At 37.9% G+C, this 27761-nt stretch overlaps 1 protein-coding gene across 5 annotated transcripts in view; it reads right to left on the minus strand.

The window, feature by feature from the left end:
- Positions 1-27761, minus strand: part of GRID1 (glutamate ionotropic receptor delta type subunit 1) — a 512549-nt gene that overhangs the window by 82907 nt on the left and 401881 nt on the right. For all 5 annotated transcript variants that reach the window (XM_064662445.1, XM_064662441.1, XM_064662442.1 and 2 more), the window contains exons 7-8: positions 17500-17661; positions 16118-16237 (exon numbers count right to left, since the gene is read on the minus strand). In XM_064662445.1, coding sequence (XP_064518515.1) covers positions 16118-16237; positions 17500-17661 — 282 coding nt within the window. The remainder of the gene's footprint in view (positions 1-16117; positions 16238-17499; positions 17662-27761) is intronic.

Consider the following 27761-nt stretch of genomic DNA (forward strand, 5'->3'; position numbering starts at 1 on the left):
GGTGGAGAAGGGGAGAAAGTCAAAGGAGTTTTCAGGGGGATGGATGCTAGCAGCTCATATTTCTCTCAATACAAAACAGTTTGCATCAGGTATTAACTGATACAGCAAAGAATCTGCTTCAAACACAGAGAAACAACACAACTGAAAATCAACTTCAAGGAGAAACTAGCTAGACACAAATGGGCTGATTTGCACTGTTGTACAAGCAAGAAGGTTAAGCAAAAGATTACGGCCAATATTATACGCGTAAAGAAAACATAAGCTAGGATAGGAAAGGGACAATGCAGGAAGGATAACACGATGCCTCAGAGGTGTGTGGAAGGAGCACAGCTGTGTGAGCATTCACCATGGGGCAGGTCCAATATTTTAACAAGACAGTACCCTGGCATTGTCCTCTGGTGGCACACGCCAGGCTAGGCACAAGACACAGACACCCAGGGTCAGTCATACTGTGGTCAGATCCAAATTAATTTGGACTTTATTCATTTGACTTTGGTCACCTTAAAGGCACCTGATTTTCATGAGAAGTCAGACAGCTGCTCTTCTTGGACATCCTTTTTCTCCCACCCTATATTGTCCAGAAATATCCCTTAAAACATGGATACAAAACATACAATGCTATGCTGGTTAGAAATATTTTGATAAATAAAGCAGTTTCTATATACTTATATCATGGTCCCCTGTATTTAATTAAGAATTTAAATTACATTAAGTGAGTGCCTTACAACTCAGGATAGCCTATGGTTGTCTGTAAGTCACTATCTTCCAAACACATCTATTAAGAAAATTAGAAATTACCTAGCTGGGAGATGTTCAGGTAGATCACACCTTCTGACATTGCAAATAGAATTTTTTTCTTTAAAGCAGAATACTATAAAACAGTAGGAGATTTAAAAAAAAAAAAAAAAACAAAAAACAAACAAAACTGATTAATTGATACAGAGTACAGTGATGCCAAACACCTATTGCCATTTGGAGGCAGCCGGAGTGGTTTGAGTCCTGAAGCACACCTGAGATCAGTGTGACTACACACTTTGTTCTCCATCTTGGTGTTCAGGAAAGAAGTTCATATTTATGCTATATACAAGGTTGGTTCAGAAAATTAACTGCTTTGTATTACCATTGAATTCTGTTGGAACAATCTGACATAACTGCTTATTGTTTCTCTGCAGCCATGACTCAGTCAGTCATTGGCAGTGTCCTCATTAGATAGGAGAGCTAATGGATACCACAGCTGGGTCGTGGCCTGGGACTGCCTTTGCAGCTGGAGGAACATCCTGCCTCACTCACTTGGGGGCTGCTGCCTGTGCAGCAGCATCACAACACTGCACACAGGCAGTAACTTCACTCGGTAAGTGAGACTACTCTCCCACTGCTCAGGAGATCTGTGCTGACAACCTTCATATGTATCCTTTCCAAAAAGTTGTGGCTGGCTACAAGTAGCATTGTGAACTCCTATCCCATGTGCTGTGCCCCAAAGGTCATCATAGTTTAGAAAAAGCTCTGTATGAAACACTTCTCTTTGGTTATTCTTCTTTTCATTACAAATTAACTGATTTTCTTTGACCAACAGAGAATTTAAAAATCCATTCAAAACCCATTTCCAAGGCAGCCTCATTTCCTCCTAAGGAAAATAAAGAACTGCAGATGTACAAAGGTCTTCATGTGAAGGTAACATCAGGGAGACAGTATTTCTACAGGGACGAAATACAGCAGCAGAAAGACAACAAAATCCAGCTAGCTAGAAATCAATATTTTTAGTCTTTACAAAGAAAAATGAAAAGGAAAAAAAAGAAGTTTGTGCATAGTCTCTCAGATAATTAAAAGAAATGCCCAGTGAGAATAAGTTTTAATAAAGGAGACTTTATAAATTAGAATCAGAGACGTGATTCATGAACAGAAAATACCTGTCTAATAATCTCTCAACTGAGGCATATATATGCCTGGTAATGACACACGGCCAATCAAACGTGTTTAGAATGGCTGCAAAGAGAAACAACAGGCAGAGAAAGACAAGCTAGAGGACCATTATATGTTTTGCATGTTTATCTAGATTACCTTACATGTGGTGCCTTTCTGAAAAAGGAACCCCTGCTTGCAGTGGTTGTACTCACTGCCTGCCAGTTGCCGTGGAAGGAATAATTGCTTATTATCGGTGAAACCAGGCTAACATTAGTTAGGCTCTTACATGAAAGCCTTATCCTTTACATGAAAGAAGCTAATGTACGTATATACATGTGTATAAAAAATTCCCTGTATGGAATTAGTGCCTGAAACTGAAAATCACAATGACAAAACTGATAGCTAAAACATTTCTTGACTTTCTAAAACGGAGAGAAATTTGATGTAGAATATAATATATCTCTTAGTCTGTGAAAAACTTCTATTATTTAAAAAAAACACCATCTGATTTAAATAAGAAATAGTTGCACATGTGTTAAGCTAGCCTGCATTTTCTATATATCCAAATTTGCCCTCTCTATTTCTCCTTCTCAACTGTTACCAGACAACCCGTTACCAATTTTTTTGGCATGGTTCAAAACTATCTATCAAATTCTGATCAGTCTGATAAGTGATCCAGAAACTTAACAATGGTTCACAGCTATCTATCAAATTCTGATCAGTCTGATAAGTGATCCAGAAACTTAACAATTTCCTATAATGAAGGAAACTGAAGTATCCCGGTAAAGTAAAACACTATAGTATTTTTTAGCCTGTGAGGCTGCTCTCCCTGGGCAGTAACCAGACCAGGAATTACCCCTACGTGTTACCTTGATGGGTGCCAGAGCTCAGATCCTCTGCTGAGAGGAAGAGTGAGAGCTGAGCACTGTCTGTGCCCTGAGCAGGCAGCTAGGGCCAACCCAGAGAACTAGGAGGGAGACTGCAGGACTGGCTGCAAAATATTGTGCAGAGAAAATAAGGAAAGATTCTTCCTTACCGCAATATTAAGATGAGTTCTAATGTAAAGTCTGGAAAGCAGAGCTGTATTTCTAGCTAATAAGCTAGAAATAATAAGCCAAAGGAAGTACTGATATTGCCTGTCAGGTTTATTGATGACCATTATCCATAAATTCTTTCTGGTTTTCTCACACCCCTGTATTTCCACTGGGCATGCCTTGTTTCTCAACATTGTATTTTTGATGGCATTATTCAGCACACCAAAGTAAAAGAAAGAATCTTACTGCTATACTTTTTTAATCTTTAAATGTGTCCATATAAAGCTTTCAAAATGCTCGCAGAGGAACTGTTTTTTTGTTGATTTGTACTTTTTTTTTTTTTAATTGACTGGCAAGACAAGCATATTCTAATATGCCACAGAGAAAATTACGATGCAGTGAAATCTATATATGCATGTATACATGTATAGGAGTTTGCATATTTTGTAGTCTTTCCCACAATTTAAAGACTCAGCATTTTTATGCAAATGGTTAACAGCAACAAAGAAAGGGAGAACATTTGGATTTACAATTGAGGACATTGTGACATAAAAAAGCCAAACATAGCCAAGACCAGGCATACTTCAGTATAAATATACATCAGGAAGGCAATAGAACTAGTCCTGATATGGATTTCAGTTGAGATGCTGTCAATCAAACCAGTATTTAATTCAACAGACTTTGTCAGCTTGCTTCAGTTACAGGCCAGCTGGAGGTCCTTTCCTCATCAATCACTGCACCCCCAGCTTTCTGGGATTACTCAAATTAGCTGCCTGTGCTCTTGGTGCACTCCCCCACAAAGCATCCTGCTGTTGCCTGGGTCTATGCCCCATTTAATTTATCATCAGGCACTTTGAGATAACTATGGAAAACTAAAGAAATTCTGGAACTAATATAGAACAAACTAACAGACATCCTAATTTCTATCCTGGAACGCATTGCTGACGCTTATTTTTGGTGACAGGAAAGCATGGGGAGCATGGAAGGATTTGAAGCAATAGCAGTTGGCAGGATTGTGGCTGTACACAAGCACACAAATGGCTTTGGGTCTGTTCATTTCTAATGGAGAAGGAGGAGAAAAGAAAACAATCCTTTGCTCGTTGATCTAGAGCACCATTAATCCATACACTGTCTTTCTGGACTGGACCATGCAATACCCACTGAAGCAAGCCAGAGCTAGAGAAGTGAGATATCCTACAGTGGTGTTTCAAAATCAGAATCAAAACAGCTCACTTCAGCTGGAAATCTGCCTCTACACAGCCTTGCTGCTAGTCTGATCCTAAACTTCCAAGTCTTGGAAATACTCACGGTTATTACGAATTCAGAACAGAGAGGATTTCTGAAATAATTAAAACCAGAGAGGCAGTAGGTACATTGATGTACCTATTTTATACTACCTGTGTCTAGAAAGTTAATTCAGATACAGGGAAGGATGTTTAATCTTTGCTGCAGCCTGACTAACTGCCATGGAGCAATGAGGATTATTCATGTGGGCAGGCAGGGAGACACAGGAGGGAAGGGAGCTCAAGAGATCCTTGCTGTTCCAATTCTTCCTTTCCTTCCAGAAGATCCTGCTGACTCTTTTTCTTTACTTCATAAAGGGTGAGAAAACAGGGCAGCTTATCTTCAAAATCCAGTATCAATACTCAAAAGAACTACCATAAATCCTCTCATACAGAGACACCAGCAAAATGAATATAGGTTCTTAAACTTTATTTTGCTCAAAATCTGTGAGAACAGAGAAAGATAATCTGGCAGGAGCAGTGTGTAGGTGAAGATCCTCTCTGAAGTGCTATAAATGATGAAGAAACAAGGCTCTACCTGTTCTCTTCAAATGAAACCAGAAAATATGTATAGTAAGTGCCACTGATGTATTTTAAGCCAGAAAAATTGTTTCCTGATAATATTAGGATAAAATATTACAAGGGCAGCTATAGATCAATTTATAAATGTGGTGAACTCCTCCAACACATTATAGCCAACCTGTGCTATAAATAACAAAGAAAAACGAAGTTTTTCAGTCAATGCACTGTTTTTTGAACAAGACAAAAAGCAATTAGACAAAATCACAAGCATGCAAATAATGCAAATAAGAAAGAGAAGATTTCTACTTTATGCTAGGTGGCTCCACCACACTTCAACTTTATGTGCTTCATGTATGTCAGAGAGAGGGACAGAGAGAGGAAGGCCCAGCTTCATTTTCTCCACCATTATTGAGCCTTTCCCTTAAGCTGAAGGTTATTTATATTCCAAAGCAGGGTCACTCTGTGGCAGATAAAAAGGTTTTAGTGATGGTGACTCTGACTTTTCACAGATGGCTCAGCTGTCAGATAAAAATTACTCTCATATCCTCATCATACTGTCCAATATTGAACTATGCTATACTCAACAGATTCACCTCAAGATGACACCAAGTCAGCAACGAGGAAACTGTGATTTTCTAGGATGTTGAGCATTCCTTTCCTCCGTAGTTAGCTCAGTAACACACCACCTTGAAGCACAAAGGACATTTATACAGAGATGTTGATGAGAAGCTTGCAGCCAGAAAGCCAACTGTGCCCTGACGTGTCAAAAGCAGCATGACCAGCAGGTCAGGGGAGGGGAATCTGCCCCTCTATTCTCTTCTGGTGAGATCCCACCTGGGTGAGGCTCCAGGGCCCCCAGAAGGATGTGGCCCTGCTGTTGCAAGTCTAGATGAAAATGATGATCAGATTCTGTTTTGCCTACAGCACACTTGTTAAAACAGCACATTAGCACTGCAGGAAGCTCTCTCTTGTGAACCTGGAAAATTGTAATAAATTATATCCAAAACCTGATGCAATTGCAATAATCGTTTTAAAGCCAAAACCACTTAATGCCTTAAAGTTTTGATTATTTCTAAAAAATGACTGTCTAGTCTAATCTGAGCTCCTTTCCTTATGAAATCTGACTCTCACTAAAAAAATAACAATATATAAATTAACTAAAGGCAATCTAATCCATATTTTCCATTTGTCCTTCTCTACTGGCTACAACAAATGACTGTTTTGCACTGCAGCTTGGGAACAGAAGACATAGACAAAGAGCATGGTATGTGGATAATTAGAGAGATTCAACAGGAGTCATCATGAGTAAAGTGTTATGATGGTATTAAGTCATGGCTGATACAGCAATTGATAATAAAATGTTGCAATATCTCCCATAGGAAAAATATACAAAAGTACATTACATAATGAATGAAAATATATATGAAAACTTCTCTCTGTCTTCTGAGATTTAACAGTAGGTGTTTTACATTTTTCCTTACTTTTTTAATAAATCAAACCATAGTTAAAATAATGTAGTAATAGATCTTTGAACAACTCATCTGTCTTTGCCCAAAACCTCCATCAAGATTCAAAATAGAAATGGGGAGGAAGCCATTTATGCAATGGATGGAATATATTTAATCTCTCAGTTCAAGTGTGAATATATGTTGAGTTCTAATAAAAAGTTGTGGTTGGGCAGCCGAGGAAGGTACCGATTTTTCAGAACCAGACTGCACACAAAGTCACACTGAATTGTTTGCTGAAATGGAGGACATTGGGGCTTCCAGGGAGACAACTGACCACCCACAACAGAGAGAAGCTTTCAGGGGACAGGATGCAATACAAAAGTGAGGACCATGTAGCAGGGTCTGAAACTGGGGGATGCATGAGAGGAGGAGAAGCAAACTCAGAGAGCAAGCCTCTGACATAGGAGATTCATCTTGAGATCTCAAGAGTAGACATTTTGTTTTAAAGAAGAAAGAGACCAAAATGTCCTGTAATGAGGGCCACACTAGAGTAGCAGACTCTGTGGGCTGTACCCTAGATTCAGGTTCATTTTAAGCCAGGTCAGCCAGCAAATCTCTGTTTTCCACTTCATTGGCTACTATTGTGTAATAGTGTTCCTATTTGTGTTCAAATAAAAAAGCTCTGAATGTTCTTTCAGTGAGTCTATCGAGGAATAGTCCTCCTCTGAACACTCAGAAACCAATCAGAGTTAATGAAAAATAATAATAAAATCTCAGTGCACTTCCCTCATGCTCATAAAGTAGCTGTTTTATGCCCTCTTTTGCCCTCGCTTGTCCAAAAAAAATCAAAACAAAACCAACAACCAAACAAAAACCAAGGAGTAATAACACTTGTTTCTCTAATGCAATTACCTTGTCATATCACTGTGAAAGTTTGGAAAACCTACTATGAAGTACTTCCTCTCAATTATTTATTTTAAAATTTAGGAGAGAAGAAACTAAAAACAGACACACAACTTCAGATTCTATTCCAGAAGTGAGCTGCTCTGTCTGCAAGTTTCAGGCATAGGCAGCACTGTTTGTTATACCTACCCTGAAATTCATACATTACACCTCATCCACTGAACTATTGCCCCCTATCTTGGCAAACACCCTGAGAAGTCCCAATACTGAACGTTCTCAAAACTTAGATTATGAAAGCGTTTTCCTGTCAGAATGGCAAAACTACAACAGCAGATTTCTGAACACACAACTACGTGGTTTACACAATAATAATACAGTTAAATACCTGGGCAACTCTTGGTACAACAAATCCATAGACTCCAGGTGCTACTGAAATGTAAATAGCTACAGTGGCCTTGTAGACTGGTATTGAATGGCATCATGAATGAGAGTAGAAAGTTTACATTCAGCACAGCTCAGACAGCAATCTTGCAAAGCGTCCACTAGCTTATGTCTTATTGTATTAATCTAATGGCAGAATAAATTACACATAAAGCTTTAAGATAATTATAGATGGTGCTAGAACTACTCAAACTGAAATGTTCTCATATGATTAAATATCACCCATGCTTCTAGTTACTAGATATGAGCATTTTTAACTCCATGTAAGCAATTGCTGACTGTTGTGCTTGTCCAGGACTACTCTCTTTTAAGGCTCTGGGGATTAAATGCTCCAGTACCTTCAGTCACCTATCTGACCAAGCACAGTATTGCACAGGAAAGCTTTAGACTGTTTTGTAAAAGTACACCTATTTTTGCACTTTGTCCACCTTATTTATATTTAGATAACAGTCCTTACTTAAAAAAAAGAACAAAAATCCAAACAAACAAATGCCCATGAACTGATAACAGCTAGACACCATTCCTAGATGGTATTATTTCAACCATTTTAAAACATAACCACTTCTCTCACAGCATTGTAATGAAATATTATCAATTGAGAAAATTTGAAAAAAAAAAAAAGAGACTTTACAACAAACAATGCAGGGAGATACAGTAGTCAAGCTGCTGAAACCAGTAAACTATGAAACACAAAAGTATAATCAATGCTTTCATCACAGACCCAGTATCCCAGAAAACAGGACGTGTGAGAGAAAGGATTTGACTCCCCACTTGTTTTCCCAGAGTTTAAGATGGTGGAAGAAAGGGCAGGACCAGGCAAGACAGCACAGAAATTTCAGACACAGAGGGAGCAAGTGGGTGTGCTGTCCTAAGTAAAGCACAACCTTTTGGGACCTTTTGAAAGTATTCCAAATGAGAGGAATTTCATGATTACAGCAAGCACTCTCTTTCTTCTCATAGTGCTCATATTCAGGGAAACTGATCTTGGCAAGCAATTTTAAAGCAAATAACTGATGTCAGATTTAACAGTTTTTATGATGCTTCTTTTCCTAAAAGAAAGCCTGTATCTGGCTATGTCCTTTGGTCAATAATAAGCAGCAGGATATTTTCCTTAACTCCTCCACTATAACAGAGAATTCCTGGATTATATGTTGGTTTTTTTTTTCTTTACTCTTCATTACATCTGCTTTCCAACAAAGCCCAATATTTGCAAGCTTTCAGACCTCATCAACAAACTCTTTTGGGAGTTTGAAACTTACCTTTTCATAGGAAAGATATTGTTGTGAGTTAAGTAAATGTTTGTGCATCACACTCATTAATGTATTAAAAATCCAGACATACCAAATCTGGTAGCCTGTCACATAGATGTAAGGGTCAGAAAGAATATTCCATTTTGACTGTTATTATCTATGCCTGATACCATCCCCATTCCAGCAAAATGATGTTGTCTCAAACTGGAGAACAAGTTTTATTATGTGACATCTGTGTATTTTACCCAAACACATAAATTAATTCACTCCTACTGCAGGAGATATCGTGGTACTGGACCAGGCATATTTTGGAATTCTTTCCTTGGCACAGGCTCACATCGATTATAGATTGTACCTATTTTAAGGTAAAACTGAGTGTTTTCTGTCTGAAAACAGAAAGTCCTCAATTTAAAGGCAGTTCTGTCAGGAACTGGAACAGCAGCAGGCAATCTCTGCCAAGTACTGTAATTGCAGTGAATTAGCCAACACAGACAAAGAAGTTTAATCAGAACTCCGATGCCCTTTTGAAGGTATATTTCCAAAACAGTAAGTTGACGAATTAAGGTTACTCTTTTTAAAGCATAATGAAATTAAAGAACCAAGCCAAAGCAAGTCAGATAATTTGTGGCACTTTGTCACACAAAATTTCCTCATGTCCCACATTTGGGCTGACCACTAAGATCTTGCTGTGAAACTTGTCTTTTGAAAACCTGCATGTAAAATTATTTACTCATACACAATAATAAAATCCAGCATGAAATGGCAGAAATAAAAACAAAAATATAAATATAAAGGTAATTTTTAACTACTTCTATTTATGTTCTGTATTTTAATAAGACTAAAAAGAAACCATAAAATTCTTTCATTTTTCTTAAAACTGTGATGCTGGCATGACCAAATAGCTTAACTACCTGTATTTAAACATCCACTTTTTGACATATCGAATATATCAGAGCAACATACAGGTGACATTATCCTGGATTTTAAAGTTACTGCTGACATAAATTACTTCATAAATTATGCTTGACCTACAGCTATTTGCTGTTTACCAAATGATACAGGGCAACAATCATTAGAAGAATAAATGCATTTTCCAAATACTACAGAAAACAAACTATGCATGGTCTCCTTCGACATACAGTCCTTGCAACTGTCCCTGACACTGAAATCATGCTATAAAGGAAGTCAGATCTCTTTAGTTTATGCACTTATGAAAGCCAAGATGACTCCTGTTTGATTTGACAGCTTAAATAGCTGTATTTTGGCATTATCATTATTATCTTTCAAAGAGATTTCACTAAACAGACGTTATTAAAAAAAAAAAAAAGTGGTATTCTGACACTAAACAGAAAGTTCTGGATTGGTGTGAATGTTTAAATAATCATGTATCAAAGACATTTCTTAGGGCAGGAAATTCAAAAAGAGTGACTGTCCCTCTTTTCTGGAGAAGTGAGCTTGTTGCCTTTGTTCAAGATCGATGCTGTGAAAAAGAAAATAGCAAATAATCTCTGTCTTTGGATTTCCAAAAATGTAAAAATGTGCAGTTTTTTTCGAATACTTCTCTTTAGTCTATGTTAAGCTCAGAAAATCTTGACCCGTTTATCTATGGAAACACATTTTTCTTCATAGTGTCCACATTTCAGCACAGATTCTTCCTGAGCTGAGCTACAGAAAGGGTCTTTCTTGTCATCCCATTCTGAATACTCTCCTAGGATTCATCAATAAATTATAGGAGCTTTGATGAAAACTCCATAATTAAAGATGTACCTGTTTTTATAAGGCTCATTTTAACACTCCTCATATCCCAATTCTATGCAGTATTGCATAATGTGTTAAAAAAGGACAATGTTATAGCCAAGATTCATTATAATCTGGTAGGTAGGATATAGTATGTGACTCACAAATTAAACAGAATTTCTAAACATACAGGTAGTGGTGTATGTGGGCTGTGGAAACTTCAGCAGCATCCTAATTGCTCTAGGTATCTTGGCCCCACTCTTAATTCAGATATGGCTGCTTTTTAAAATCTAGCCTTAAGCTTCACACTGTGAAAATGTCATATAAACAGCTGAACAGTCTTCCAAAGGAGAAGACCAGCATGATCTCATGCTTGGAGAAATTCCAACTCAAATTTGCAAGACATCCCATTTACTTGGGGTTGACATTGGTATAATTTGCAAATATATACAACATTTTGTATTTGCAAATACAAGTAACAGTTTATACACGAGCATGAGTCCCACTGTTTTTCAAAAACATAAAATAAAATAAAAAAACTAACTTAAAAAGAACTATTCATCACATATCTGCAACAGAAAATACATTTTTAAAATTGCTTATCTACTTTTCAGTGAGTGTAATAATTCAGCTAGAATTTTACAATGAAATCATACAGAACATAAAGTATTACGAAAAGGCCCAATTTGCAGAACCTGAGCAAACAGAAAATAAACACCTCTGTTCATCATGTTTCTTCTCTAGTATTCTACTATAGTTGATCATAGCAATTTCCTATATGTTCAGCTGTATTTTTCACCACGAGTAATTCAACCTCTGGAATTTGCAAGGTATGCATTTATTTTTACTCCTCACAGCCATCTGGTAGAGAAAATTACTGCTAAACATTAAAGGAGTTTTATTATTTTAAGTAAAATACTTCAGTTCTTTCTTCAGTTTGACACACGTATTTATAGGGTGAATCACAACACTCTTTTTCCAAATTATTCCACCATGGCACTCAATCAACTCAAACAGAAAGTTTAACTAAATGTAAATGTGGGAAATTGTATTTTATCGGGAATGAGAGGACTATTAGCCTTTCCCTTTGCAAAGTAACAGAGGGTCTTTAGGGATCAAAAGTAACCAAGACTTCAGTCTTACATTTCTGCTGAAAGATACTTTGGCCACAGAGGTTAAACCAAAATATTACATCCAAGTACATGTTTATTAAGTGCTCAGATGGGATGCAGGCATCTGTTTTATAGCTAAACTCAGGCAATTTAGTTATGTATTTGTCCATATAAGCAAAACTGATTCAATTACCATTACATTCTTTTGGTGCATATATATATATATATATATCTTTTAGCAGCATACGATGTGACTTGGCAATATTCTTGCAGATAAAAGCACTTGTTACTGCAGATCCCTAAAAATACCATTCCTTTTTGCAATGGATAAGGAGCATAGGATTTCTCATCATGATAATGATGAGATTTTGTCTAAAAGTAACAATCCCAATTAAACCACGCTTTCAGAATTCAAAAATGGAGTTTCAACAACTCTGAAACATATCACAGAAACTACTCACAGTGACTTCTGCAATCTGCCTCAGAAGTGCTGTAGGAAACAACTATAACTGTTTAGGAAGCAGTTGATATTTAAAGAAAATCTAATTTAAAAAAATTAAAGCACACCAACTAACAGAAATTAATAACCACTCCCAAACATTATCATTTTGAGCAGAATGTTTCTTATGAAATACTGAATGTGTGCAAACCATTAATTCTGCCTTCATTACAGCCAGCTTGGTAAAGAAATGCAGATTGCTTTAGAAAAAAATATGATCCTTGTCATAAAGTAAACTAAATAACCACATCATTTCACACTTACAGAAGATCTTCCTGTCAAGGATGAAGATGAAGATTATCATAAAGCTCCTCACGGGCATCATCTAACTAAGCCTAATCACATCCCTACAAGGGCAGTTAGTCGTTGTGGTGTTCTCTGCACACATGGTCAAATGAGAACAAATATGTTTACACCTCAAGAGCTCGCTGTGAGGTAGTGAGTTGCTAGGAATACCACCCTGGATTACCAGCTCCCTTATTTTTGCTCTCACAACTGTATCATCAGACTATTGCATTGTGTGGAATCCATCCAAGTGCAGAAACACAAGAAGTACAAACCAGCTCAGGTGTTCTGACAGTTACATGAAGGCTTTCATTAATAAGAACTAATAGATGGTCACCAAGGAGTGAATTAATGTAGTCCTGACTTGCTTTCCTACTTTATGTCCCTTGTACCATGGAAGTAGGACATCAGCTTTATTCTTACTTCTTCCTTTATCACTTTCTGTATTTAATTATTTTTATTATATTTTTTTAAAATATAGAGATACCCTGGTTGCTATTTCTAAAGGTGTTTACAGACAGCAGGAACATAAATCATAGGGGTAATTGCCAAGCACTAGGCATTTAAGCCTGGTTTGTCTAACAATCTTCAAGTTTCAAATGCCCTGATAAACCACCACACTAATCTCTTTTTTAAGCACAAGTACACCATGCTTTCTAAATCTCCACATAGACACAGTGAATAGAAGGCAATTGCCTGAGCCTGTTGTTAAACAAGGTGATATACCTTAAGGGACATATCCTGTTCTTTTATGTTTCAACCAAAGAAATTAGAGCATTTTCTGAAATTTCCCTTTCACTAAAGTACACCCAAAGGAAAAATAAATGGTGCATACAAAAGCACTATAAGCCTTTAGGAAAACCACATGGTGTTAGACTTGTGTACCAAAAGACATACTAAGTGACTTGTTGAATAAAGCAGAAGGTATACTAAGCAAGAAAATACATATATTTACTTGCACTCCTGCCTAAATCACAGCTAGTGAAAGCAACAATTGTCTGCAGAAAGACCTGATCTCAGGGCAACTGGAGAGTCAAGATGCCTCTACAAAATAGCTCTGAAAATTCCTGCTAGATTTTAGTTACTATCTTGGACACCCTCCTAGGAGTCTGTCTGGTGGGAATGATCCCCAAGAAACATTGTAAGGGATGTTGAGAGTTAAAAGTCCACTTGCTTTCGACTGGATTCCATCTAAGGTTCAACACTCAATGTTATAGTCTTTTGCCTTACCCTGTCACAGATCCCAAGTGCAAAGACTTTTTTGTAGGATCTGGACAGGGATAAATAAATACAGATGCTCTCCATGCAGAAGAAAAGAAAACCAGGTAGAAGAACCTTCTGGTTTCTACCCAAAATATGTGCCTCCACAGCTAAAACTGAGCAAAGGAAAATGGAAACTACTGATAATAAATAAGAATTGGTCTCTCACTCAAGTAATATAAACAAGACAAACATGACTTTCTGAGTTTTTAAAAGTAATTCTAAGCTATAACATATATTTGCTGCAATAATACAAGTCAATTCAAATAACTGAATTCCAGTAGTTCCATGGTAGTCATGCTCTGAGAGGTATCATCTCTTCCAAGTTCTTCTATAGACTTCTCAGGCATATTGCTGACTTTTTACTCTCTCTCTATATTAGACTAAAAGTATAATTTTATTTTATCTCAGAGCAGTATTCCACAGCCATTAGCTTTTTACCCATTTAGAATTATACTCCCTTTCATTTTTGGGAACTGTATAATGTTCTGGATTTGACATTCAAAAAGTTAGGCCTCCTACATTAAACACCTAATCCCAAAGTAGCACATTAGGGATCAAAAGTGATCAGTAGTATATCAGGTAAACCATTTTAGCAATTTTTCCATTTAGTCATTTTACCTATTTCTTTGCCTTGTGGTCCCTTTTGAGTGGTATTTTAGCTCTCTCCACTTCACACCTCTGGATTATAAGTCAATGTGGTCAGTCTGCTACATATGCCGAAGCAAGAGCTTTTGTATCTGTGTCACCATATTTGAAATACACATCAGAAAAAAAAGTAATAACATATACTCAAACATCATAATTTGCCTTTAAGGCTCAAACCTGTGCTGAGTGGTGTTCATGCCAATTTTACTGAAAGGGAAATCAAAGCATCAAGCCACTATGTGACTTATGCAAAGTCACTTGGGAATTCTGTAACAAAATGGAACCAAACTGAAACGCCCCATGACATCCATGTGCTAAGGATAACACAGCACTGGCAGGACACTCATGCTTTTCTGTAGTGGCAGCTGGAAACACAGCAGGACAGTCCACAGCATCTCATGTGGCACCAGATACTTCTGTTCTCCATACTTGTGCATAAAGGGAGGTGCATACTTCTGACTATCAGCTGGAATTGTTTCCTAGACCTCCTAAGCTGACTTTGTTTTCTTAAATAGACAACACTTTTCCAAACTGAGACAATAGAGTATATATTTTTTAATAATTCAGGTAGGGTTTGAAACTTAGGACTTCCTAATTTTCAGTCTTCTAGAAGTGAAAGCAGACTGAGAAATAGCCTTTTCTGGCCATTACAATATAGGAGGGTGCCTAGCCAACCTGAAGTGTTCAAACACATTTTTTTGGCAAGAGAAAATTTTCAATTATATCTCCTGGAATTTTATGCATTTCCAATACTTATCTGCCTTCTGTTGAATTTCTAATAGATATTGAATGCCTTTGGCTCCACGTCCAGAATCCTTGTGCCAAACTAGACTCTGAAAGAATCTCATGTTTTGCTGATAAAAATGATAATGCAAATACATTGTTTTTGCATTATTGCTTGTTTTTTCATTTAGACTTCTGTAATTTAGATGAATCAAAACAAATCACAGAAACCAATGGTCAAATGAAAATAGAAAATGTCATATATTTTAAGTTTTCATGGAAAGCCTCTTTGTTTAGCTCTGTTTAATGCAGGATCCATTAATCACACAGTGGTAATGTCTGTATTTCAACCAGCTGACCAGTTTAGAAATTATTTGTATCCTGGGTTCCAATCAGTACCTCACTGTTCAATTGAGAGTTTCACACACTTTTGGAGCATCCCCTCTGCATGAACTTGTTCCAGGTAGCCTTCTTAGCCCGAGACAATTTATGTTAATAGCACCTTGGAACCAATTTAACTGCCTTCCAATCCCCATCAGTTCTTACTCCACCAGCTACCACTGATGAATCATCCTTTATTTTTCAGGATATAGCATCATTAATTTGGGAAATTATCTTCTCTACAGTTTTTTATTTATGTATCTCAAATTCTTGTAGTAGCTATACTTGGAACATCTTTGTGTGTTTAGGTAATTTATATTCTCAGTTACCTTCCTTAGTAAGACAAGTGCCAGTTGTATTATATCTTCCATATTTATATTATATCAATCATATCTTAATTAACAATAAAATAGATGAGCAGAATTGTGCAGTCTTCACTATTATGTTCAAAGGATTGTTATGGCACTTCATCATTACTGCACATGGGAAACAACTTGCAGAATTCCTGCCTACCAATATAAAATTAGTTTTCAAGATTTAAGTGTGTAATAAATTAGAAAATATTTCTCTTATAGTAAATTTCTTCAGCACCATACCACTAATTCATTCTTCAGAATAACATTTTCACCTGTGAAGCAGAATGCACTTTATTTAGGTGAAAAGAAAAGAAAGAAAGAACATGTCTTTACCCTCCGCACATCTTTGCCAAAGGTTTCGCTGTAGCTTGTGCCCAGGATTTCAAACTGAACATAGGGGTTGGCACCATCTTCTCTGAACTCCATAACACCAGTAAGCCCAGTTATGTGGCCCTGAGGAAATAAGTTTTAAGAAGTTTAGAATAGAACAAATTTACCTTTATAAACACTCCTCTGCATTAAAGATAGGCAAAATCAGCTTTGAAAATGCTTACAGTGAACTTAAATGTGGCAATTACATGTCCTTAAGTAGCTCAAACCCCAAACCAGTGCCAGACAAAAGACTTTAATTTGGGGGTTTTTTCTTTTTTTTTTTTTTTAAATTACTTTAGCACTAACACATCCACTGTTTATGGCCATCAGGACATCATTGTTCACAGAAACAGAGCCCAAAGAAGAGGAGAAGGACTTTGGTGAGCTATGAGACAACAGCTATTTCAATATCTACTTGAACTGAAGCATGTTCACTTCTGAGTCTGAATACAAAGGCATGAAGCTCCAGTCCAAAAAAAAGAGTATGCCTGCTGTGCTCCCAAGAGAGGCAGGGAAAAAAAAAAGTTATAATTGGAAGTATCTCTGTGAAAGTACCACCGAGTTTGATTTTGGGTTTGTAGCAAAGAAGCTGGAAGTGACACCAAAGTTTGAAATAATTTAGCAACAAAGAATAGCATCATTAGGACTGATCAGAATGATCAAACTGAATCTTTTTACTAGAGGAAAATTATTTCATCCATATACATTGGGAAACAAAGGATTTCTTCATAATAATTTCTAAAGTTAGGATAGTAAAAAATGAAGGGTTTTTTTCCACTAGTACTCGTGATCAAATAACTTCCGTACAAGAAGCTGCCATGCATCTACAAACCACAGTACTGTCCATATTTGAGTAATTCAGCAATGCTGCAAGACAGTGTAAGTGTTAGTGACAAGTGTTAGCTAAATCAGATCCCTACAGTACACAAAAACATACTTACCAATGCTCAGCTAACATGCAAAGCTAGTTGAGTTTAGTAAATGGAACAAAAGTCTTAAACCACATCACTGGTTGCCCCCTGAGCTCCTTGGGTTGTTCTCTTTATAAAATGCATGCTTCCATTTCTACAAATGACTACTCCTAATCGTGGTATCTCCACAGAAGGTGGCTGTGAGAACAACAGAGGTAGAACACACACCACTGGAGCAACACTGCAATGTCTGCAATTTGTTTGTCATAAATCATTCACTCATTTAATAGCTATGGATCATTCCTGGTAGTTGTAAATCACTTGCTTTTAATAAATCAAAGAAAAGTTGAATAAAAAACCTCTTCAAACGCTCGAGTAGAAATGAAACAATTCTTTCAATTGCTCACACGACTGTGGTTTTTCTTTTCTCACCTTCTTAATAGTCTCTAGCATGGATCTCCCTCCATTCCAAGGTTTGGTGGATTTCCTCATGCAGTTCAGGCTTGCCATGCTGTGCCATTTCCTGTCCTCCAGTTTTCTGTGGAAAGCATTGGCCAGCATGAGCACACTGTCATAGAGGTACAGGTTGGAAACCTGCAAGCAATAATAAGAATGAGCCTCTTTGTTTATTTGAGCACCTTTTAAAGAAACTGCAAAAACCAGCTAATAAAGTGAACAAAAGTAAGGCATAAGTAAAAACTAAAAGCTGGGAATATTTGACATGTTCAATAGTCAGGGCATTTGAGACAAATATCAGTGAACCTGGGTCCTTCTGGCTGGGGGACTCTGGCTCACATACACTACCTGAGCATTACCTACACCACTGCAATGCAGTGCTGTAAAGTAAGAGATCACACTTCACATATAAACTCAGCTAGAGAGGGAGTACAGCTATCTATCAATGAAAGACAAGGATTGCTACTTTGTCAGTCCTTTCAGCAAGGAGAGAAAGATGGAATAGAATTAAGTTGTTGGGGTTTTTATTCATTTGAGCAATCTCCTTGGTGATTTCTGGCACAGCAAACCCACCACAGTGCATGAATGCAAACTAATGCAACTGTTTAGAACAAAGGGAGGGGACATTACAGTATTATTTTGGTCTTATCATCTCTCTCCACCAAATATACAGGAGACTAGTTACTATGCTTCTTTCTGTGGAACTATTGATTTTAGTCTCCTTATTCTTCAATTTACATGAGAGATAATGAGAACAATAATTGAGGATAAGGGCTTCAGTAAGAACAGAACACCACACTAGTAATGCTGAACTATGTATTTCATTTTTCAAATCAAGACATGGCCAGCAATACAAGATCAGATCTTTGACATGTAGTGGTATGCAACACAGTTGATAAAACTTCAGCAGTGGGAGTTTGCTGAGAAGTGATTTAACAAAAATAATTAAATACTCTTCACCTGTTTCCAGAGTTCACATGCACTCTTCTTCAAACCTACACGCAGGAGTTTTGATTTACTCTTTACTAGATTCAAATCTCCAGTTCACATAATTTGCAGAATACGGCATTTTTTTATTATTATTAAAAATATATTCTCCCAGCTGAAGGCTTTAATCAGGGTGATCCATGAATATGCCATTTATCTTCTGTAATATTTCTAGTTCACCTTAGAAAGTGATGCCTCGAGACCAGGAAGAGGCTACATGTGGAAGTTAATACGGCTGCATACTTCCTATAAAAATGTCATTCTCTAAGTGTGCCAATAAAAGTGTCACTGTGAAAGCTTAAACATGTATTACTGTTGCATCACTGGCTCCAAGTAAACTCCTGATATCTCTAAGATTCTAATCTTCAGAAACAAAATGTTTCATGTTCCATAATCTGGAGTTCAACATAAATTGATAACCTAGGCACTTTAAAAAATATTCTAATATAAGTAAATCTGAACAGAAGATATATAAACAAAAATTCATTTTGAAAGAACCAAAATACAAAACAAATACATGAAAAAAGAGGTTGAGAATACCCACAAATTTGACTAAATATAAAAAGGGATCTTAATATGAAAATAATACAGAACTTATGAGAAACTATCAGTGAGAATCACTTCCAGCTGCCACTGACACTGTTATTCCCTTCTTTTCTTTTGAGCCTTGTTGAACAAGCAGTCCACATTACCTATATTTGCTATTTTATCCAGTTAATCCTTTTCCTTTAAAAACAGTTTTCAAAGTAGCTACTTTCCAGATTTCCTTAGTAAAGAGTTAGTAAGAGTCCCAGCAACCAAGTTTTCTTCTTCTCAATTTCATTTGTTTCCCTAATCTCCAGATATTTTCCAAAAAACTTCCAAATACAGCAACCAAGTAGATCCTTATAATTCAACAGGGCACTTTTCCTCTTCTAGGTTAAACTACTCTTCACAGAAAAAAATCAAACCTCAGATCCCACAAGATAAACCACACACCACAAAATCCACTTGCTTAGAAATAGGTTTTACATGCATAGGGAAAAATACCATTTCTTATGTACCATCATGGTCCTTTTTTGCTCCCCACTGAGTTTTATTTCACATCCTCCCTTTTAACTGGCAACTCATTGTCTGTTGCCTTGGAACTGCCACAAATCAGGAACGCTTTGGGTTTTCTCTGTTTATCACTTTTCTTTTGCAGTTCTAGAAAACTGCAGCCTCACACCCAAAAACAGTGTGCTTGGTATGCTAGCAGAGATCTTTAGGACAAAACAGAAGATGCACTTGGGTACATTGTTTTCTTACTCTTTCTACTTTTTCTGCTTTTGAAGAAAACACCCCAGTTCTGCAGGTATAACTTACTGAGAGCTTGTGAGAATTGTGTTGAGGATCTCAGCCTACATGACCATGCATCCAACTCAAATTACCTTATGCTGCAGAGCAAAACAAACCACACCTGTGTTTACCAACTTAATCCTTATAGTTTAGCTAGATTTATAATGGAATTTGTATCACTTTTGTTCCATTAATTTCTTTTGAAAAAATTGTATAAACTGAGTGACAGCAAGAAAGGGTCTGCACAAGAGGAGTCTCCCTCTACTTATACCCTTCTATCATATATCTGGAGGTATGTACCAAGGCAGGAGGTAATGTTGCAGAGAATACAGCAAGTTACTTTTTGCCATGAAAAGAATATTCTGCACGTCTTGTTGTATGCAAATATCCACTGGTATTTTGCCACTCCAGTTCTCTTCTACTGAAAGCCTCATCCAAAACATGAGTATATGGTGGTTTTTAATCAGCAAAATTCCTTTCTTCATATAAACATACTCTATCGACTCCAGAAATAACCACATGCATATATAACTACATTTTCTCACTGAAGGTCAATATCGTACTAAAGAGTAAGTTGAATCTTATTCACACAAGCAACACTTCTTTTTTTTAGAACAGAAAATGTGCAAGCTACTAAAAACCCAGCATCAAAACTTCCACAACTAAGGCTGAATCTGTAACATTAAGAAAACAAATTCTCTTTTTTTTTTTTTTTAATATTTTCTTTGTTCAGTCTGCTAGTTAAGCCATAACTTAACACAAAATGTATAACTCCACTCTATAAAGGACAGCCTTTAAAATTTATACAGCCTATGAGTCAAGGCATCTGGTTTTGCACAGTGATCAAAAATCAGTGCATAGACAGTGTGTTTATGTAGAAGAAGAGAAGACAGGGTGTTCACATGATGTTATTGTTTTGGTAGTCCTCTAGGCTGAGTCCCTTTGAAGTGCAAAACACAGTCAAGAACAAAAAATATCACGGTGCCTCAGCACAGTGGGCAGAGCAAAACCCAGCTCCTGACTATCCACTGTAGTATTAACTTACTGTCTTTACCCAATTCCAAATGGGAACTAGATTTATGCTAGAAAACAGAATTATGCAATCAAGTCCAATCTGATGCCTGAGTAGTGTTCTGCGACTGTAGCTGAACAGTTGATTCCTTCAATACCTACAGTAAGATATATTAATAAATTACTATAAGGTATATTTTTATCTACTTTTTTTTCTAATTCCTTTCTGAGGTAGACAAAAATACTTAAACACCTCAGATATGATCCTCTTCTCAAAATAATATTCACTTTCTACTTGAATTCATTACTATATATGTATTCTCTTGTAGAAAAAAAGTTACTTAAGATACAGAAATTCTGGCCTGATGTCCCAGTAAATCCAGGGATATAATAATTTCCTCTGTTACATTTTAACACAGCAAAATCTCTGCAGATGTCCTAGATCATATTTGCAATCTGAGTTTGCTGTAACCTCCAGAACAGTGATGCTTTGAGAAGAAAAAAGATTCGGCAGTCACAGCCTGTATACACTTGAAACTGCAACTGCACACATATTTTAATTTTCAGTGAACTATCAAAACCCCTGTGAGTACAGACATGACATTGAAAGAGAATTTTTGAGATATCAGTGGTTAAGCCATACTCCAACTCCACCTGTACTGTCAGAGGCATGAGAAAAAAGTAAACTTAAAAATTAATCTTCAGGTAGCATTCAGAATTCATAGCAAAGCAAGAGACAAGAAAAACAAGGAAATGTATTTGGCTTCTTTGGGATTTCAAAGCTCTGGAGCATTTTTTGTTTCCCTTATTTGTATATTCACAGGGGAACAGGGGAGGGAAGGACATATATCTGCCTGAAGAGATTCCCCTTAATAGAATAAAAATTCCTAGACTAGAACAAAGTGTTTAATTTCAGTCATGTTTGGAGGAAGAGACAGTAATTTTCAGATCTTCTTTCACTCCATTGCTGACAGTGTAAGAGCAGGAGGTACTGAAATGCTTTTTAATCTATCAGCTATAAGAATGATGGTGACTGCTTCACCAATATGTTAAAGACTGTGCCTGTACATGAGTAATTTTAGGCATGTTCTAGTTTATCTTCTGGAAATTATTCCAGACTTTATGAAGCTCTCTTTCGTATTAAAGAAATAAATCCACCATACACTAGCAGACAACAGTAGAAATTTTCAACAAGAACTGAAATCTATCACATTATTAAATGTCATTTCATAGAGGTTCCTATGCGAATTTCATGAGATTTTCCAGAGTGATTTTACTTTTAAAGTTATGTAGGAAGATAGTTTTTAGCTCCTTCAGAAGGACTATTCAGAGACAAGTGTTCTTCTGGGAAGGCCAGCAAGCCACAAAAACTGACCACAGCTACTGAGTTCTCCAGGAGAACCCGGAGTCCAGCCAGAGAAGAATGCTGAAGAGACAGCTGGGAAGGCGAGCTGACACTGAGATGCCACTACTTCAAAACCTCATTCCCAAGCTGGGCATCTGTACCTTGCTGCTGCCAAAATTGCTCTGTGAGTGGCCACAGCAGTCAGCTCCAAGGATGAAGCAGATGGAAGAGGAGCTCAGATCAAGTGCAGCCTGCCAGCAGCAGAAACACTTGCTGCCTGGGGAGTGGTATCATGGTGGCTGCATATGCACAGACCAGCATGCCCTAAAACTGTGTTTCAACTTTCAGAGTTCAAGTAGTGCCAGAGAGAGTTACACACTCGTGTCTCTAATGGCAGAATGCATCTTACTCAGAGCAGCGAAGATGGGTGGGTACTTATGGTATAATGGTGTGCTTACAAAGACATTGTCAGGGTGGAGAGACTGAAAATTTAACCTGTTTCATTCTCTTAAATAAGTTTCATAGAATCATAAAATGTCTTGTGTTGGAAGGGACCTTAAAGATCATCTAGTTCCAACATCCCTGCCATGGGCAGGCATGACATTCACTAGAGTGGCAGGTTCACTAGAACGAGCAAGTTGCTCAAAGCCCCATCCATCCTGGCCTTGGACACTGACAGAGACAGAGCATCCACAAGTTCTCTGTCACCAGAGCACTTGTCAGTGAAGTCTGAGGCAAATAAATCATTGAGTACCTCAGCCTTCTCCTTATCCTGGGTAACCAGGTCTCCTATTTCCATTCAGAGAGAGTTCACAGTTTCCCTAGTCTCCCTTTTATCACCAACTGTACCTATAGAAGATTTTATTTTTGCCCTTGACTCCCTCTCCAGTCTTAATTCTATCAGGGCTTTAGCTTTCCTAACCTGATCCCTGGCTGCTCAGACAATTTCTTTGTATGTCTCTCAGGCTTCCTGTCCTTGCTTCCACCCTCTGTAGGGTTCCTTTTAGTGTTTGAGTTTGTCCAGGGGCTACTTGTTCATCCATACAGGCCTCCCAGCATTTTTGACTGTCTTCCTCTTTGCTCCCCTGAACTCCAGGATGGTGAGGTTGCTGTGTACCTTCCTCACTGCCCTAAGGATGCTGAACTCCACCATTTCATGGTCACTGCAGCCAAGGGTGCCCTGGAGCTTCACTTTCCTTACCAGCCCCCTCCTTGTTAGTGAGAACAAGGTCCAGCATAGCACCCCTCTTCTTTGGATGCTCTGTCACTGGAAGAAGAAAGCATTTCAAGAATATCCTGGATTTTTCATGCCCTGCTGTGATGTTTCTCCAAGAAATACCAGGGTGGCTGAAGTACCACATGAGGACTAGGGTCTGTGAATGTGATGCCACTCCTATCCATCTGTGCAGAACCCTCATGCTCTCAGTGTTCCTGGTCGGGTGGCCTGTATGGCCACTATAATGCCATCTGCCCCTGTCCTCCCTTTAATCCTGACCCCTAAGCCCTCGGTGAGCTCCTCATCCAAACCCAGGCAGAGCTCCATGCACTCCAGCTGGTCATTGACATAGAGACACTCCCTCCTCATTTCCACTGTCTGTCGTTCCTAAAAGCCTGCACCCTCCCATTCCAAGAGCCATCCCACCACATCTCCATGATGCCAATAAGATCATAGTCCTGCAGGAGTGTGCACATCTCTAACTCTTCTAGTTTGTTCCTAATGTGTGTTTGCATGAAAACATTAAAGTTGGGCCCAAATGAAGCCAACTTACTGACTGAAATTCCTTTGTGCTGCTCTTCAGGTGGTCTCCTGTTGAGCTGTGATCCTTTTCCAGGGTCTGGATATCTCTTGCTGGTGCTCACATCATCTGATAGGAGTGGGATGGACTGAGATTCCCCTCCCATGGAAACATTAGCTTAAAGCCCTCTTCACCAGCTTGGAAAGCCTATGAAAGAGGATGCTCTTCCCCTTCTGGGACAGATGGAGCTCATCAGCTCTCAGCAGACCAGGTTTCCAAAGAGAGCCCCATGGTCCAAGTATCCAGACCCTGCACCAGCATTTGGGCCCAGGCACTTCCTGAACTTTGAGGTCTACACTCCAGCCTCTCCCTTCAGCAGCTCCATCTGGGTGCAGGCACCAGCCCCCCCTGGGGTAGATGGTGCAGATCTCCACTGCAGAGGTGCAGCCTCTGCCTGCAGATGATGCCCACCATTCTGCACTGAGGGTCAGGTAGGATGAGTGCCTTTGACCTGTGCAGATGGTCACAGAACTGCCTGGTTACTGTGTTATGTGGACTTCAGCTCTCTCCACTCAGCTCCTGGAATGCTCCTCCCTCCAAGGAGGCATCTTCCCTGCGTGCCCTCCCGCATGAATGGCTAAGCAAACTCTGCCCACCATGTCCTGGTCCACACCGCTCCCTAGGGCTGCCTCTGGGAGAGTGTGGGCTGGTTCCTGTTACTCCTGGCCCTGCCCATGCCTTGTCAGCCACTCTTGGTTTGCAGAAACCACTGTGAGACTTTGCACGAGTACGAAAATGTTCTAAATACTCAGAGAGAACAAAATCACAGCCATCAGCCTGGCGTTCATGAGAAAAGTAGAGTCAAAAAAAACAAACATTCATTAAGGACTCAAATGTCAGCTTCAAACTTCCAAAGGGCTATTTATTTATTATCACTGAGGCAACTGAAATAAAATTAATAAAATACCCCTGAAACCGCAGAAAGACAGGCCTATTATTCTGACAGTAAGGAAATCTAACTTGTGTCTGATTTAGTGCTTTGCCCATTCTAGTTTTAAGCATCTCAAACAATGGGCTTTCCAAAGATTTCTTTGGAAAAATGCACTCTCAGAATCTCTTTTTAATTCATAAGCAGCTCTTATTTGCTTTTTCATTTTATCCTGTTTTTACTGAGTTATACATTTCACAGCACTTTTCCCTACCCACAGTTTCTATTCTCTGAATGTTCACTGTCCTTCAGCTGTTCATTATGAGTAATTAACATAATTATGAGTGTTTTCTTCCCCAGTATGTTTTATAACAACATGTTAACAATAATACGAGGCCTGGGTTACCCTGTAAAGCTCAAGTTTGTTAGCTGGAGGCATTGGCTTCACTCATTAAACATCTCAAGAATTTGGCACAGCTAACACTAATCATCCAGGGAAAGTCTGGTAGGAGACATTTAACAAAGAGAACAACTGAACACAACTAAGAGTCAGACAGGAGGACAAGAGGTAATGTTGGAATTGCAAAAGAGAATATAAGATTATAATTTTATTCGACCTCATTTATAAATAAATATGGGTGCAAATTAGGTTTCAGAGGCAATAACAAATGAAAAATGGAGGTACTAACCCTTTCTTCTAGCCACTGTTGTCTGCTCCCTGATAGAGCACTGAACAAAAATTCAATGAAATAATTATGCAAATAGAGAAATCCAGCAGTCAGGAGAGGCAGTCGGAGCAGAGCAGAAAAGCTCACCTGGGGTTTCAGCCTCCAGAGTGTTCACAAAATTCCTCATGGCCACAGGAAACCCATAGTGCTTTGTTTTTTTTTTTAACAAATTCTTCTGCTAACACACTTTGTATAAAGCACATGTCATTGGGCTTCAGGGAGAGATTATCTTGTGCAATGGGCAGTAAAGTCAGTTCAAGGATATTTTTCATTCATGTGGTACTCCTAAACAATTTCCCTATGACTGAATATCTGGTGAAAAATCCAAATTAAATTTTAGTAAAGAGACATGTAAATGTAGGTTTTTAATGAAAGAAAAAGAAAAATGTGGCTCACTGATCCTTCATTGGAGAAACCGAATGCTTTAATAGGGGTCAATCAATATTTACTGCCTCCAATATCACCCACAGCTGTGTAATAACAGCAGTCTAAAGAGGTCAAATGAGAATAACGCCATTTAGTTGGAAAAACTGTGGGATCAGGCCCTTAAATTTAGGCAGCCAAACACATTTTCAAACCATAACTTCACTTACAGAAGTTAAATCGCAGTGACTCCTGAAAAGAAGACAGTTCAGGAATAAAAACACAGCTCTGTAGGAACAACTGCTAAGAAATGCCTACAAAGATATCTGACGGACATGTCTTTGAAGAATGAAATTTTTACACAGGGAGAAGAGTAGCTCTTTCAATGAATAACCTCCCACACTTCATAATATCTTCTCTTCAAATATGTCAAAGCAATGCCTGGAATAGTTCTTCAGCAGGGATGTTGGACCCTCAATCCTGTCAGCAATAACCTCATTAATTTTGTGACACACTATGCTGGGGTTTTCTTTTTGCCTTTTTAATCTTACTATATATTTTGGACCATTCTAAATGAGTTCAGATACACTGTGTCCCTGTAATACATTTTAATATGTTTAGAATCTCACATAGATTAAACTCATTACCTGTGTAAATGACAAACTTGGTAAAAAACCCAAACTAATAGGAATTACATTTCTAAAGAGAAATCTTTCTCCGAAAACAAAAAACAGGAGAGAACTGATTCTGAGCTTATGAACACATCATGAAATTAAAAAAAGTATCTTCATCAAAAACCCAAGTTTGTAGAGAGGTGTCAAAACTAACATTTATTTAAAGGGAAAGATTTTGGAAAGCAGCAGGTTATGCAGCAAAATTTTTTTCCAGCTGACTCCACAAGAACATGTCTGAAATAAACTAAATAGTTTATAGCAGTTACACCACTATACACCATTCCAGTGCTGTACACGGATACATACTAAGTCTATCCAGGACTAACTAGATTTAACTATGAATCCTGAAGTGCTTCAGTATTCTCTCTCCAGATGAGGCAATACTGACAACACCGATGGCCCAAACCACAGGATACTCATGGTCAATGGAAGACAGCAAGTTCTAAACTGTGTCTTTTCCATTTACAAAGAGTAAGAGAGATGGACATAAAAAATCCTATATGAAGAATAAGGAAGAGAGAAATGTAGTCTTCCAAAGTCAAATAAAATGACCAAGACAGGAAACTCTATAAAGCTTTTTCTCCAGTCCAAGCAGAAACCCAGCTGAGTATGTTATACGTGCAAGAAATAAGGGCATGAGCAAAATTTTGACAAGTGGGTTGATGGAATAAGATTGGATTTCCACAAAGCATTCAGAACAGATGAGTTTTTGGATGAGCTTGCAGAACAGCCTGATCTTTAAACGCCTTGTCAGAATGCCAAACCAGGATGATCACCCACTGAAAAACAACTTTCCAGGGTATGGTACTAAAGACACAGAGAACAAAATCATTCCAAAAAGATTTTCATTAATTTAGCCAGAACAAAGTTAATAATCTATGACATACATGTTTCTTTCTTTACTAGCTTGTTAAAAATGCTAAATTCTCCCCTACAAAAATATTACAGCTAGAGGCTGACAGAGATTAGCTTATTCTTCTTCAAAGTCATTAAATAAATAATTAACCAACAATAGCTGGTAAGTTACCTTGACAACAAACAATTATTGATATGAGACTGCCCAAGGGAGAATGAGCCAGGGATTTCCAAACTGTGGTGTTAATCAAACTACTTCAAAGCAACACAAAGACTCAGAGCTGGCAGGCGGTC

The sequence above is a fragment of the Pseudopipra pipra genome, chromosome 8 (genome assembly GCF_036250125.1).
Source record: "Pseudopipra pipra isolate bDixPip1 chromosome 8, bDixPip1.hap1, whole genome shotgun sequence".
NCBI classification, from domain to species: Eukaryota; Metazoa; Chordata; class Aves; order Passeriformes; family Pipridae; genus Pseudopipra; species Pseudopipra pipra.